This window comes from Protopterus annectens, chromosome 1.part1 (assembly GCF_019279795.1).
Source record: "Protopterus annectens isolate FY-2018-M chromosome 1.part1, PAN1.0, whole genome shotgun sequence".
In the NCBI taxonomy this organism is placed as follows: domain Eukaryota; kingdom Metazoa; phylum Chordata; order Ceratodontiformes; family Protopteridae; genus Protopterus; species Protopterus annectens.
In genome coordinates this window covers 605,710,631-605,727,138 of record NC_056726.1, presented here as the reverse complement: position 1 = coordinate 605,727,138, position 16,508 = coordinate 605,710,631, and the positions used below count along the sequence as shown (strand labels likewise).

The following is a 16,508-nucleotide window of genomic DNA, read 5'->3' as shown; positions in this document are numbered from 1 at the left end:
ACCCTTCTTATTACGTGGTACCACGATTTTACACCTTTTTACAGTTTATCTAGAATAACTGTCTACCTATTCTGTTTCCCTGATCTATGACAAGCCAGTAATCTTTTGTCCCTGATCTGCGCATGCAAATCTCCCTGACAAAAAGTTTTGTAACTAGTCCCTGATCTAAAACAGAAAAAAATAAATTCCTCCTTACCTGACAATCCGTGAGTTGATCCACCGGATCGTTGACTCGTCCCCCAATCCCAGATCAGAAACAGTGGCTGGCCTCATTCAAACGACAATTCAGTCGGAGGTCTTTCAAAACAGAACAGCCAATTTGGCCTCTTCTCCGTACGGGTACATGCCACCGGGCCCAATTCTGACCTAGGCCTAGAGCGAGAGGTACTATCCGGCTTGAAGGACCAAACTGTCAAAGGAAAAATATACTTTAAAATGATCAAAACACGGTAGGTTCAGGTTAAGGCACTTTAATCTTGCAGCAAGGAGACAAAAACGTGCTATTACAGAGTTTGTCTAACTGGAAACAGGAAATACTTTCATTTTTATACACTTTCTAATAAGACATTGCCTACCAAGCTGATGTAACAAATTACAAGTCTTTTCATCATCACTTATTGACAATTAGTCTCATGAATTTCTGCTGATTTATCAATTTTTGTGAGAAACTTCCTAAGGAAAACAACGTGGCCTTGATTACCATCGGTTAGATACATGCAATGTTACCATTCAAGGTACTATGGCTAATTCAAGCACAAAGCTAGCAGTTCATTTCTCTGATAATCCTTTGTCTACATTATCTCTAAGCTACTGCAGCTACCCATGTTCTCATACTTCGAACAGAGCTGATTGTTTAGAATCCTTACATTTACAGAATATAGCATTGTTCATTCATTCATTCCTGACCTAGCAGATAAGCACCTGCTTCTCAAGTACATTTCCAAAAGGCATAAACATGAATACTGCTGTGCTAGGAATTACTAGGTCAGAGGGCATCTTGCAAGTTTCAGAAAGCACACTGCAGTTTCAAAAAGCATCTTTTCAGTCTCATATAAAACTCAATTTATATATAAAACAGTGCATATATAATGGAATGAAAAACGTGTTAACTCATTTAGCTTCTAATTAGCATTAAGCATACACACATTAATACATATTTTTCTGACAGAAGTCCAGTTTTTTTGCATGATGGGCAAGTTTTCCTCCTAGGGGCACAAGCAGTTGGGCAGAGGTGAGTAGTGGAGCTGAGAAGTCATTGTGAATTCCTTCCGTAAGGGGGTGGCTTAGCACTCCCTGTTTTTGAAGTGGAAGCACTCCATTGCTTAGATCTCTGCATACCCTGAGACTGTAGTCTGGGGGGTCTGTTTCCTCTGGCTCTAGTTTGAGATGGCCTTGAGGGGGCTGGAAAGGACTAATGCTTCGAGGGGCAATGCCTACTGAATCTAGGAGGCTGTACTTGCAAGAAATATTTGACTGTCTGCATAGATTTAGCTTTTTCTTCCATCTTTTTAAGAATCTCTTCTGCCTTGGTGTCAGACAGACTGTCCTTGTTCAAAGGAGCGTCTAGCAACTTTGATTTGACATGGTCAGGCAAGGTCTGCTCCTTAAGCCAAGTATGCCTTCTCAGTATAGAACCAGTGAATGCTGCCCTGCAAAATGATTCTAGGGCGTCAAAGCCACACTGCAAAGTATGCTTGCTGACTTGGCTTGCAGAATGCATAAGTTCTTGTAATTCTTTATTTTCTGCACAGTCTGTAAAGGTAGCTAATTTTTGCTTAGTAAGTTCCATAATATGTTCTGGTACTTCAGCATGTGAAACTGGCAATTCAATGCCCTAATGGTGAGAGTTGCAGAGCTGTATACTTTTTTACCCCATCTGTCTAAAGCTCTGGAATCCATGTCTGAAGAGGTGGGATTCTTAGCTGAAGTTGCCTTTATACCTTTAGGCCTCTGGGAGATGACCTCTGGGTCAGCAGTAGGATTTTTGAAAATAAATTTGTGAGAGTCAGGAACTCTGTAGTACCTGTCTGGCTTCCTAGGGGCAGGGGGTAAAGTATAAGGAGTTAGACTGGATTCCATAAAGACATCATCCACAACATCCAGAACTGGGGGTTTTGCTAAAGGTCTATGTTGTGGCAAGTCTAAAAATTCTCTGAGTCTGTTTTTGGACTGAGGATAGTCTTGGCATTCCCAGTGGAAATGCTCTCTTAAAGTATGCAGGGTTTCACCAAAAGAAAAATCCTCTGGAGGAGAAGCAGAGGGAATGGATTCCTCTGCATCTGAATCCTCATAAGCAGATAAAGGCATGTCTTCATATTCAGAAACCTCAGAGTCGTCGGACTCTTGGCCTGTTAAAGCTGTTGGGAACAAGTCTCTTTTTCTCTTAGCAGGGGAAGGCTGGCTTTCCCTAATCAGCATAATCAGGTCTTCTGCCATTTTAAGCATTTGATGTTGTGGCAAGGAAGCAGGTGCTTGAGTTTAGGTTGTCATTTTTTTAGGCGTAGCTTGTACTCTTGGCCTTAGAAACTCCATAGTTTTAGACAAAACTGAAGACGTGAAAGAAGTCGTTGGTTTGTGTCGAATATCAGTAGTGCGAAGAACTTCCTCAGAAGCTGGTGCATGCACAGCGGCTCCGGACCCATCCAAGGTAGAGACATCTGCAAGTTCCGTAGTCAAAGAAGAGTCTCACGGCATACTCCAAATGGGTCGAGGTAGCGGCCTGCGAATCCACTGAAGCGGGCATCAGGGGCTGCAAAAGCACCTCACTGAGTACCGGTGAACTGGCGAATAGCTTAACGGAAGCATCGTAGGCAGTTTTGGACCTGTGCGGTCTGACTCTGTCTTTATCCTTACGTTTTTTTTGGAAGATTGGTAGGTGGATAGCTTACCGAAGCCATTTCAGAATACGGAGATCGAGAGCAAAAGTATTTAGCGACAATATGGGCCCGATGACAAATAGTTCGGGCATTGAACAAAGCACAAAACCGATAGTGAGGAACGTTGTGGTCTGGGCCTAAGCAGATGACACAGTAAGAATGGAAATCTCGGTGTGGTATTTGCTTTCCACAGGCGAGACAATTATTAACTTTCTCTGACATTGGTTAGAGGAAGAAAAAAGGATCCCCAATGGGGTACTTAGCTTTAGAAGACTTCAGGATGATTAAATTTGGAAATGAAAACTCAGGTAGCGGCCGACCAGCACTCGTGCAAACTGTTTCTGCTTTGGGCTCCTCGGCAAGAAAGACTGATGTAAATGGTGTCGACTGCCTGTTTTTATATCCCTAACGACCTGACATCAGTCCTGGAGCAACTGCAACCGACGCAGTCTCTGGTATTTGTGCCAACTGAGGGATACCTGCACGCAGATAACCTAAGTGTGATGACTGCAATAGTTAAACACGAAGAACATCTGCACACCTGTGATGATGCACACCCATAAAATAAAAAAAATAAAAAAAAAGTCTACAAGCCTGTCAGTTCTCCCCCTAGCCGCTGGCATGCATTTTCCTGAAAATAAAAAAATAATGAAAATTAAAAAAAAAAAAACTTAACAAGTGAAGTTGGATACAAGAAACTTCAAAAGCAGATTCTGAATGAACAGCAAGCCTATACACAGAAGGCTGGAGGGCAGCTACATTACCATCCATCAAAGACAGCCCTCTCAGACATCAGCTGGTAGTAAGAGCATATCTGTTACACCTAACTATAATGACCCTTCTCCTCCTTGAAGTGTCTTTTATTGGGTTGAATCTAGAGTAGTAACCATCAGGGCGGAAACACCCAAAAGACTGTGCACAAACAGAGCTCAGAAGGCAAAGTGCTGAAGTAATGTCCTACCAAAGGACGCCCAAATCACAGGGTTGCAGGTGAAATAATAAAGCTTGTTGAAAGTATGCAATGAAGGCAAAATGGTTGTATTGCTGATGTCTGCAATGGAAACGCTTTTGAAGCAAGCAATGAAGAAAATCACTCTTCCCCTGGTGCAGGCTTAGAATACAGCATTTGCTAGCAAGAGGTTTGCCACCTAATGGCAAAAAATAAAATAAAATAATGAAACTGGAAATCCATATAGAAACACTCAGTTTTCCATTTGTGGGTCCTTCCCTCCCCACAACAAAAAAGCTGAAAAGTACTAATATGTAAATAAAAGAATAGTTTTACCATAACCATAGATGTCCTTCTCTTCCATGTTGCAGTATTTATAACCTTAGAGAGTTGCTGCCTGCAGCACTGGACATCCGGCCAGTATACCAAAGTTTTAGAAACTGGGGTACGTGTGACGTTGCATGCAGGGGCCATAAACTGATGTAGGCTACATCTGTGACATCTGCATGTGCCCAATTCAGAAATTGGCTGCCACATAAGAGAGTGACCCCAGGAGAAGTTGAAAGGTCCCAAGCCAAATTTCCCCAGATACACCAAAACAGTCTTATAATTACGTCCAAGAAACAAGGGGGTAGGTGGGTGGGATTGAATACTGCAACATGTAAGAGAAGAACACCTATGGTTATGCTAAGTTCTTACACAACTATTCCGTGTCCTTTTATTCTCATGTTGCAGTATTCATAACCTCAGGGAGAGTACCACAGTTGCATGGGAGGTAGGTAGGGGAGCAGAGTCTTTCATTTTGTTTTTACCGATTGTTTTTTCAGTGACCGTCTCACTCATTGTTTTAGTTTGTTGTTTGGGATATTTTTGCAGTGACCCCAATGATAATGGACATCAGCTGGGTATAACAGCCCTGTGTTTCTAATGCTTAGTCAAACACTCTGCTTGTGCTGGGCTGACGAGGTCATAACAAGGCCGAAATATGCATATCCACAGCTAGTGGGGTTTGACTTTACTGGCCTGAAATTGTCCAGTAAAACGACAAAACAAGTCATGGGCATTCAGAATCGCCAATTAGCTGAAACACCTGATCTTCATATGGCTCATGTGCATATATCTCATGTGCCTCTGATACAAGAGGTTTGGGTGGTCACTTATTGGACGTTCTAGCTTTGCTGGAGTTTTTATTTTGTTTTTACTGATTTTTTTTTTCCGTGACCTTCTCACTCATTGTTTTAGTTTGTTGTTTGGGATATTTTTGCAGTGACCCTAATGATAATGGACATCAGCTGGGTATAACAGCCTTGTGTTTCTAATGCTTAGTCAAACACTCTGCTTATGCTGTGGAGGTCATAACAAGGCCAAAATATGCATATCCACAGCTAGTGGGGTTTGGCTTTATTGGCCTGATTTTGTCCAGTAAAATGACGAAACAAGTCATGGGCATTCGGAATCGCCAATTAGTTGAAACACCTGATGTTCATAAGGCTCATTTGCATATATCCCATGTGCCTCTGATACAAGAGGTTTGGGAGGTCACTTATTGGAAGTTCTAGCTTTGCTGGAGTTTTCATTTTGTTTTTACCGATTGTTTTTTCAGTGACCGTCTCACTCATTGTTTTAGTTTGTTGTTTGGGATATTTTTGCAGTGACCCCAATGATAATGGACATCAGCTGGGTATTAACAGCCCTGTGTTTCTAATGCTTAGTCAAACACTCTGCTTGTGCTGTGCTGACAAGGTCATAACAAGGCTGAAATATGCATATCCACAGCTACTGGGGTTTGGCTTTATTGGCCTGAAATTGTCCAGTAAAATGAAGAAACAAGTCATGGGCATTCAGAATCACCAATTAGCTGAAACACCTCATGTTCATAAGGCTCATTTGCATATATCCCATGTGCCTCTTTCTTCAGTTCAGGAAAGAACACACTGAGATGGGGAGTTTGGCTTAAAGTAAACTCAAATACAAAAGAAGGATCAATTTTCAAAGCAACCCTGTCACTGTGGAAAATAAGATCAGGCTGACCCATCATAACAGCTTACAACTCAGATACCCTTCTTGCAGAGGTCAGAGTAATCAGTAAACTGTTTTCCATGTTAAGAACATGAAGTCAGCTTGATGAGACAGTTCAAATGGAGTAAGTGTTAGGTTCTCTAATACAAAATGAAGACCCAAGGAGCAGCCACAGTTTTTTCTTGAAGGCGACTTATGTAGCTTGAGCTAATGGTTTGGCCATGGAAGCTGCCCTGAAGCTATGGAAGTCGTCCGGCTGTTATATCCTATGCAGTGTATTACCCATATAGCTTAGGCTCCTGCAGTGTGATCATTATGATGACTATTAATGCCTTCAACACTTTAATGTTATTTTGAAAAGAAAGCAGAGAACAAGTTCAAATATCCTGTTATCCTTAAGTTTGCATAGACACCCTGTAGTTAAACTATGGTATCTATTTTGTCAGAACCTTGTTTGGAAGAATAGCAGAGGAAGGCTTCCCTTTGGACAAACTTGGGGGTTACTAACATTGGCTGAACGTTTTTACAGCCACTGAGAGGACTGGGTTTAACTGTTCTAGACAGTCTGAGGTCTTATGCCAAATATTTTGTTGACACCTGTGTCTCCTCACAGCACAAATAAATTTGTGGACAGGCTTACGCAGGTAAGCCACCACCTAAATTTATCCAGTTTAACTGAAGGCAGGCAACATATTCGGGAAACCAGACTTGTTGTCAGGAAACCACACTAAGTACACAAAAAATGTGCACAGTGACTGCTGGACTTAAGGCCAAAATCAGCTAATGAGCTACTATCAAGAGAAAATTAAGTCAAGCCACAAAACTGTTTCAAAAAGGCAAGAGGAAATGATGGTGCCTGATAATGCTGTTTTTTGAAGGCTTGTATGAGCTAATAACAGGAGCAACTGTAATGCAAGTCCTGCCCTTGCTCATGCAGTGAAACAAATACTTAGGGAAAACTGGGGAGGATTTACAGCTATGCTGGCAAGTCAAAGCCCATTTCTAAAGATAACTGCTACAATGCTTATCTCCAAAGAAATACTGCATGCTACCATATATTTTTATTGCATATACCTAAGTACACTCCAATATTTGTATCCTTGCTGCTTGTTTTGTATTTTTATTTTTATTTGTAAACTTGGTTGTGACCCAAGACATGGCTGAAAATGGACCAGTTGTGGATAAAAGTACCTTCTCTGTCAATAAAAAGAAAATAACAATGCAACTGCCATGACAGTTGAGCAGCCCACAAATAAGTTAAAACTGTAACAAAACAAAATGGTACATCATGCTTAACTGACAATGACTGGATGGTTTATAAGTGATGTATAATGTTTACAACCATAGTTGTTTCAATAGTGTCTGTGATGTAAACTGTTTGTAACTAAAGTGATATCATTTTGTATGTTTTTCATTTACATAAATGTAAGATTGCCATTGTCATATGTGTACATTTATTAAAGACGTTTGGAAAACAACATAAATGCACTGTAGAAAAACAAATTACATTGCTTTACCTGTGAGGTATTTTTCCTTGGCTCGAGCTCTTTCATCAGCATCAAAATACCACACAGTTATTGCGTACCTATAAAACAGAGAGGAATTTAAATAATTAGAAAACAGTTAACATAGTTACATGGTTACATAAAGGAGATTTTCTTAAAAAAATGATGCATTTCAGCAAGTACTTCACAAAAAGTACTAAGTCATTTTACTACGAAATACATTTTTAAGTGTGCATCTCTCAGCCTCTTGTTTGCTGAGTACAAGATCTAGTAGCAATATCCATGGCAAAGTTTCAGAACACAAGCCAGCAAACTAACCTTTACCTTATTACAGCAGTTCAAGCAGGACCTCAAGTAATCTGTGAGAAAAATTACTTCTGTACAACTGCAACTTTCAGTAATTCAGCTTTCTTTGCAAAGCATATATTTTTTAAAATGCTGGCTATCAAATGCAACTATTGCCCTTCACTTTACGTTTATTCTCTTTAGTAATCACAGATGTTTTATGCAGTCTGCCAAGTATCTTGTTTTATCAGTTTGGGTGCCTGAAGGCTTTTATGTGAGAGTTTATGACACAAAATGCAGACAAACATTTGATTCAAGAAATAGAATAATGTACATCTTGTGGTAAAACATTTATCAGTTTGGCCCACATACTGTTAATTCAGGATCCTGTCGATTCATCAACAGCACTTTAATCAAGTGCTGTCCATTTGACAGGAAAACAGCAAATCGAGATTTGTCAGTAATGGAGTTTTCTTTTTTTTCTCCATTGCTGTGCAATATTGAAGTAGGTATATTTAAGATGGAGGGTTTGACCACTGCAAAAATGCTTACCCCAAAGGTTCAGCAAAACTCATTTCGATCTTTTTCCATTGATTGGACAGTACTTGATAAAAGTACTGTCAATGGGCTGACATTTATCCATTAATTTTGACTTTGATCCTTTAAATAATACTTGGATAACTTTTAGTTATGTACTTACCATAACTTTAGATGTTTGGGATCCATCTCACCTACATTCTGTACTGATGGGCTCAGAGCCGATCCTCGGCTCCGACTCGGCACGCTATGCTATAGAGCGAAGCCTCTTATTGGCTGAGCTATTCTATATCCCAGGATGCACCACCACTACTTCCCCAGATCTTGTTTGTCCGCACTCATGCACACACACATAACTGTTTATACAACATTGCCAGATGTTTCAAGATGAAACGATAGTACTCGGACCGTCAAGTCTCTTCTGATCTCCAAGGCAGGGGAAAGGAGGGTGGGTTATTAGGAATGTAGGCGAGATGGATCCCAAACATCTAAAGTTATGGTAAGTACATAACTAAAAGATGTTATGTGATCCTATCTCGCCTACATTCTGTACTGATGGGACAGCGTCCCTAGCCCCTGATTCCTGGGTGGCTCACTGGAAAACACTCCTGAGAACTGTGGAACCAAATGAAGCTCGCCCCCGAGATGCCACATCCAATTTATAGTGGGAAATGAAGGTGTGCGGAGAAGACCACGAGTCAAGAGCACAAATGTCGCCAATGGCAAGCTTTGAATGGAATGCTATTGAAGTAGCCATAGCTCTTGTAGAGTGAGCTTTGACAGAGGTTGTAAGCTCTTTTTTGGAAGAGGAATAAGCCTGACTAATACAGTCCCTGATTCACTTGGCAATAGTGACCGTTGTGACGGCTTTGCCCAATTTATTGTCCGAAAAGGACACAAACAATTGATCTGTTTTCCATGTTTGTTGGGTCCTACCTAAATAAAATCGCAATTGTCTGTGAACATCCAATGTGTGGAAGATGTATTCTGCTTTGTTTGAGTACTTTGGGAAGAAAACTGGCAGTTCTAATGACTGTTGCAGGCAAAAACTGGAACAAACTTTAGGGACAAAGGATGGGTTAGGCCTGAGGGATACTCTATCTTTGTGAAAAACCAGGTATGGTGGTTTGACAGATAGAGCTTGAAGCTCTGAAACCCTTCTGGCTGAAGTAATCATGACCAGAAAGGCAGTTTTCCAAGAAAGGAATTTCAAATCACAGGTTGCTGCCGGTTCGAAGGGGGAGGAGGTTAAGGCACGTAATACCACATCGAGATCCCACGGAGGAGCAGGATGAGAAATCGGAGGTTGTAAAAGCGCAGCACCTTTTATGAAGGTTTTACACAATCTGTTGCTCATCAAAGGTGGGTTTATAGATTCATGAAAATTGGAAATAGCTGCCAATTGGACCTTGATGGTAGAGACTGAAGAACCTTGATTGAATAGGGAAGTTAGAAATTTCAGGACATCTGACACTGGGACAGTGATGGGATCTAGACCCCGGAGTTGAGCCCAAATAGCAAATCTCTTCCATTTGCTAGTATACAATTTCCTAGTGGCAGACTTGTGGGCCGAGGATAAGATGCGTATGACTAAAGGTCTAAAGTATGATCTCTGACTATAGTCGGAAGAGGAGGAGCCAAGCTGTTAACTTCAAAGAGTGAAGGGACTGATGGAGTTGTCCCGACTGATGAATTAATAGGTCCGGGATCTGATCCAGGAACCATGGACTGTCCAGAGAATACTTCCGAAGATAGGGAAACCATACTTGACGAGGCCAGTAAGGGGCAACTAGAATCATTTTGCTCCCTGAGTGAGTCGCCTTTTGGATCACTCTGGGAAGGAGGGGAACCAGAGGGAAGGCGTAAAGCAAACCGGTGGGCCAAGGATGGGCTAGGGCGTCCATGGGAATCTCCCCTGGAGCTGGAGTGAGAGAGAAGAATTTTCTGCACTTCGCGTTCAGCGGGGTTGCGAAAAGGTCGCAACAAGGAGTTCCCCATCTGCTGAAGATCTGAGTTGCCACTGCATCGCTCAGAGACCACTCGTGAGGAGAGAGAATAGTTCTGCTTAGTCTGTCGGCTATCACGTTGGATTTCCCAGGGATATGATTCGCTACCAGAAAATGTCTGGTCGCCACAGCCCATTCCCAAACTCTCATGGCCTCTCTGCAAAGGGGGTAGGATCTGGTCCCCCCCTGTTTGTTCAGATACCAGACTACTGACATGTTGTCAGACTGAATGGTGATTACGCCCTGAGGGAGGTAATCGTGGAGGGCTTGTAGAGATAGAAGCACCGCCCTCATTTCTAGAATGTTGATGTGAAGGAGACTCTCATCGGAATGCCAATTGCCTTGGACTGACCTGCCCAGGTAATGCCCCCCCACCCCGTCTGGGAGGCGTCCGTCGTCAATGCGGCCGTAGGAGGAGGTGGAACAAAGGGTCGTCCCTGATCCAGATTGGAGGACACCAGCCACCAGCGGAGGTCCCGTTTGCAGGTTTCCGTGATCCGTATGAGGTGACAGAGGGAGATCCTGAAAGGACCACTGGGTCGATAGGAGCCACTGGAGAATTCTCATATGCAATCTTGCTAAGGGGACTAGGAGAACAGTGGCCGACATGGAGCCTAATAGCTGTAGGACCATCCTGGCTGGGGCTTTGGATTTGAGAAGCAAGGCTCGGACTTGAGCCTGTATAGTCTGTATCCTTTCTGTAGGAAGATAGACCCGCATTTGGTTTGAGTCTATCTCTACTCCGATGAACCTTATGCGCTGAGATGGCAGCAAGACAGACTTTGGCCAATTGAAGGTGATTCCAAGGGAAGTGCCTAGTGATATTGTGGCTGCTAGGTTCTGCAATAGTAGACGCCTGGAGGTGGCAGTCAGGAGCCAGTCGTCCAGATACGGAAACACCTGGAATCCTAGACTCCTCAGGTGAGCAGTCACGACCGCCAAACATTTGGTGAACACCCTGGGGGCTGTGGTGAGACCAAAGGGCAGTGCGCAGAACTGAAAATAACTGTCACCCAGGCTGAAGCGCAAATGTCTCCTGGACGCCTGATCTGTCAGGATGTGATAATAGGCATCCTTGAGATCTATGGAGCACATCCAAACACCTTTCTCCAGCAGTGGGAGAATGGATTGTAAGGTGACCATTCGGAACTTGGACTTCTTGACCGAACGATTTAGGTTGCTGAGATCTAAAATGGGCCTCAAGTCCCCGGTCTTTTTTGGCACCAAAAAGAATCTTGAGTAAGTCCCTAATCCGATCTGGTCTGCGGGGACCGGTTGGATGACTCCTTTTTGAAGCAGCTTTGAGATTTCGAAGGCTGCGATTTCCCGTTGACTGGGTGGCGGGTCCGGGATTTTCCTGGACGGCGGAGGGGGGTGTGAAAAGGGGATGGCGTAACCTCCGGCGATGATTCGAAGCACCCATCGGTCCTGAGTGATACCTTCCCAGGCTTTTAGGTGCCTCAAAAGCGACCCCGACTGGCTCCGGAGCTGCACAGTCGGGCAATCCTTCAGGGATTGTGGAAGGCTGAAGAGCCACGAAAGGACTCGTGGTCTCCAGTGTTGCGGGGGCCTCTGCCGCCTCTGGGACGGCGTCTTCCAGAAAAATTTCCCTCCTCTGCCTCTAGAAGGGGATCGTCCTGCTGCGAGGGATAAGACTTCTGTGATTTACGGAACCACATTTTCCCTCCTCTTTTAGCCTTGGGGTAAGGCCGAAAGGGAGTGGAAAACCGTGCCCCTACGGCAGTCAAAGTCTTACCTTCTTGCTCACAGCGGGTCAATGTGTCCTTTACCTTGGGTCCAAACAAAGAGGACCCATCAAAGGGAGCGTCGGCAAAGGAAGACTTAAAGGCTTCTGCAAAATGACACAGGCGGAGCCAGGCTTGCCTCCGTAGAGCAACACCCATACCCGCCGCTCTACTCGCCCCCTCGGCTGCATATGAAATGAGCCTCATGGACGAGTTAGACATCGATGACAGAGTAGCCAACTGAGAGCCAACCGTCTGGGCCAGCTGCTCAGGTAGGTTACCCAAGAGGGTATCTGAAAGCTCCTTGATCAGATCCCTCTGAAATCTAGTGAAGTGCGTCAGATAGTTCAGGGACCTTAAAGTAAAGGCCGCTGAACTGAGGGTGCGCTTCCATCGTCCATGCTCCTAGACTCCTTATTAGGAGGATGGACGGACGTCAAGCCTCTGCTACATCTTGTTGGGTAGCAGATGCCACCACCAGGGCATCTACAGCCACACCTTTGGTCAGAAACTCCTTCTCTGGGGGTGCTGATAAGAATTTATTTGGGCGAGCCGGCACCGGTTCCACAGAGTCTGGATGCTCCCACGCCCTTCGACAGATCAAATCTAGGAGCTCGTCGAAGGGCGGAGACACCCAGGAGGCAGAGGGCTGAGCCCCGAAGGCCTTGAGGAACACCGACTCGTCAGCGGAAGGGGGTTTGGAATGCCAGCCACCTCATTGTTTGAGGGCTTCCAAGATGTCTGCAAAGGAGACATCATCTGAGGACGACTTAGGGGACCCCTCCGCATCATCAAGATCGGTGTCCGACGTGAGAGACTCATCGGGGGAGTCGACGTGCTTCCTCTTGCACAGTCTTTTCCTTGGGGGTTCCTCCGAAGAAGCTTCAGAGGAACCTCCAGGAGGGGGGAAACCCCACTGGGGGTGACCTCAGGCCCCGGGGCTCCGCTGTCTAGCGACAGGGGGACTACAAAAGACCCAGTCTCCGTGTGTAGGGAAGGTGCAGGTGAGACCGTGGAGGTAGCCAAAGAGGATTTGGCCAAAGCACTCCTCATGGCCCTGAAGGCCGGACCGCCAGAGTCCTGGGAAGGTCCAACCCCCGGGGCCACAACAGTAGACGACGCACCGAGAGGAAGGCTAGGAACCGAAAACATCGGTCCCGAAGCGTCCCCCCCGGGGCCGACCGAGGTGGTCCGTGTACCGAACTCCGACTCGAGAGCCGGGGTTGGAGTAAGGGTCGGAGCCGACCCAAAAACCTCCATTGGCTCCACCAGCACCGGCTGCAACGGTGCCGAGGCTGTTGGAGGAGGAACCAGAACTACAGGGTGGGCCATCGGCTCCGAAGCCAAATGGGCTGGAGCTGAAACTAATTTCTGGAATACAGGAGACTGAAACCGTCTTAGGAGCACCCTGTCGATGTCCGAATCCGACATCTTGGAAGATCGAGAGGAGACCGACTGGGCCCAAACAGACTTCTCCATCGGCTCTGAAGGACTGGGGGACCGGCTCCGAATAGACTCGATCAGTATCGGTGCCGAGGAAGATTCCATAGCAATTTCCCTCGGTGCCGAAGAGGGCTTCGGCGCCGAAGGGGAAGAGTCTGAGCCGGCAACCCTCATCGGCTCCAAAATCAGTGGAGCCGATGAAGGTGACCCGCCTCTCGAAGCCCCAGCCATCGGCTCTGAAACCAGAGGAGTCGAGGCTGGAGGCATCGAGGCAGACCGTTCCACCCTCGGCTCCGAAGTCCGTGGAGCCGATGGAGAAGCCTGCCTAGATTTCTTAGTGGTTGGTTCCGATGGGCTGGTCGGAGCCGACGATTTCTTTTTCTTAGCTGGAGAGGAAGAGGAAGATAAGGCCTCTTCGAAGGAGGGTTTGATAAGCCCTTTTAAGATCAATTTATTCTTCCTCTCTTGGAGGACCCTAGAGGAAAAAGCGTGACACACGCTGCAGGACTCCTGAAGGTGTTTGGCGCCTAAACAGTACACGCATAAGGAGTGATCGTCCGTGATGGACATTTTGTAGTTGCATCTCGTGCACTTCTTGAATCCTGAGGGTCTATGCTCCTTAGACATAATGCCTGTAGACTACTCACTATAACAGAGAAAAACACAATGTATGTAACTCAGCACAAAGATTTTCACAACAATAAAAACTCTTTTTTTTTTTAAACGATAGGCGAAAGCCCAAGAAACTTAAACAAATACAAATACACCAAAAAGAAGGCCAAGAACCCCCTAACTCAAACAGGTACTTGACCTCTCCGAAATAACAAGAAGACTCACTAAAGAACTAGGGGAAGGCCCCTCTAACTTAAACGGAAACCTTTCCCTGTCCAGTCACACAAATTTACCACAAAAAATTCACAAAAACACACTTATACACAACGATAGCTGTTAAAACAGCTTTTGGGTAAAGATTAAAGAATTTCTTGACAGAAAAACTTTCAGAAAAAAAGCACTTAGCTCAGCCAAGTTCGAGACCACGTCCTAGCTTGTAAGCGGCAAACGAGATCTGGGGAAGTAGTGGTGGTGCATCCTGGGATATAGAATAGCTCAGCCAATAAGAGGCTTCGCTCTATAGCATAGCGTGCCGAGTCGGAGCCGAGGATCGGCTCCGAGCCCATCAGTACAGAATGTAGGCGAGATAGGATCACATAACATCTATGCTTTCTGTGGTACATTTTTGCAGAAATCAGTTGAGTCTCAAATGGTAAAACAGTTGGCTGGTACTTAGAAATTCTGCCTTCAGACACAAGATCTACAAATAACATCTTCATTTTTATATACTCTTCTTAGGGTCTCTGGTAAGTGGCTGTATGAAGCCAGTTTAGATTAGCTACAGTCAGAGAGAGATAAACAGTAACAAAACAAAATGGTAGAACAATCTTGATGCCTCCCCAGATTTTGCCCTACTTTTGCCAAGCTTGACAATGACAGTCTGATCCTTGGCCTTATTATAGCTTACTTTCTTGGAAAAGACCCTGTTCTGATGACCTCAGTATCATGCAACCATACCAGCAGAAAGGACATACCCAGAAGAACACACAGAGAGACATGATGGAATTTGCTATGCATGTCTTAGAGGTAGGAAAGATTCTGGTCTTGAGTCATATCTTGACTTCACTACGAATAATTGCTCCTGACAAAACTGTGGCAGAAAGGAGAGTTAAAAACTGGAGACAACAAAGTGTTTGTGGAAAATTAGTATGCACTTTACATCAGGTGAGAGAATCAAGTTTATCTCAGCAATCGGGGGATGTCGAGAGGCAATTGTGTGATTCAAGCTGCTGTACCCAGTGGTGTTCAGAATATTTTTCCCAAGAAGATCAAATACATTTTTTTACTGCAGGAAAGACTAAACAGGACATTAAAAAGGTTATCCAACAAAGACTGAGCCAGCAAGCAGACGAGAAATCTGTTTCTCATTCTTCTGACAACAAAGCCTGTTGAGAGACTTTGCCAGTGAAAACTTTTCCATTGTTCAAAAGGAAAATGGTTGACAGAAAAAAGTCCAGAAGCTGACTAGAAGAATCAGGAGTATTTTGTATTTGAATCAGAGGCCGGAGTTGGGAAATGGAAATAATTAGGCAGACAACCAGCAGCACTGAAACTGGTGAATACATAGGACACTAAAATATCAGTCCCATTGGATATATGAATAGACGTCTGAAACATGGCTTAGCAAGACAAAGTGGCCAAGAAAGAGTGGAATTTTGTTGACACTGTTACAAATGTGGGTGAACCATGAAGCATATGCCCTCACTTAAAGTTATTAAAGCTTAGAAGTACACTGAAGGGAATGAAGAAATAACATTAAGCACAACACTTATTGTTCTTACTAAAACTTGTATATATTTTAAATGTATGGTTGGGAGATCTTATCAGTGACTGCTGTATATGCTAACACTATTAAAGCAAGCACATACTTTTTTAGTTGTAAGATATACAGGATTTACTTTTTAGCAAGACGATGGACAGAAAGCATGTTAAAGTTAATATAATGTGATCTTGGGTTGCTGTGTGGGAGCATAGCAGTTTATTGATCATATTATGTGTAGAATTAAGATAGTAATTTCCCTTGGTTTTACAGGGGGGATGTCTAGATTAATGCCCTTGGTTTAAACTACAGACAATGTGTTATTATGCAAATAGGTTTGAAAAATAAAGCAAACTGATGAAAGGCTTTTTTTTAATTAACAAATGCTCTCAATGGCAGTTACAGGCAGTTGGCCAGGGGAAGTCTGTACATTGTGCTCTAGAGTTAAGTTTACAAAGATTCTTTCCTGTAACTGTAAATTCGTAAGTTTTTTTTTCTCACTGATGACTGCTTTTACTTGGAGATTAACAATCTGTAGGTGCAAACAATTACTATTTAGAGTTCTGAACATGTTTTACTGAGAGATGTAACACTTAAATGTTCATTGAAAAATAAAGTCTGAAACTGTGGGAAGTGAATAAGAATTAATAGCCTCCTCAGCAGCCTAGGTACTTTAATGCATTTAATAGAACAGTGAAAAGTTTAGTTTATTTTCTTAAATGTACCCAATGCATTTTTTTTCTTAGGGCTAAAAAAGTACAGTTTTGTACCT

The 16,508-nt window shown here is 43.9% G+C and overlaps 1 protein-coding gene across 1 annotated transcript in view; it reads right to left on the bottom strand.

The window, feature by feature from the left end:
* Nucleotides 1-16,508, bottom strand: part of EGLN1 (egl-9 family hypoxia inducible factor 1) — a 921,081-nt gene that overhangs the window by 67,547 nt on the left and 837,026 nt on the right. Inside the window, exon 4 of the mRNA XM_044077068.1 lies at nt 7,362-7,429. Within this exon, the coding sequence (XP_043933003.1) occupies nt 7,362-7,429 (68 nt within the window). The remainder of the gene's footprint in view (nt 1-7,361; nt 7,430-16,508) is intronic.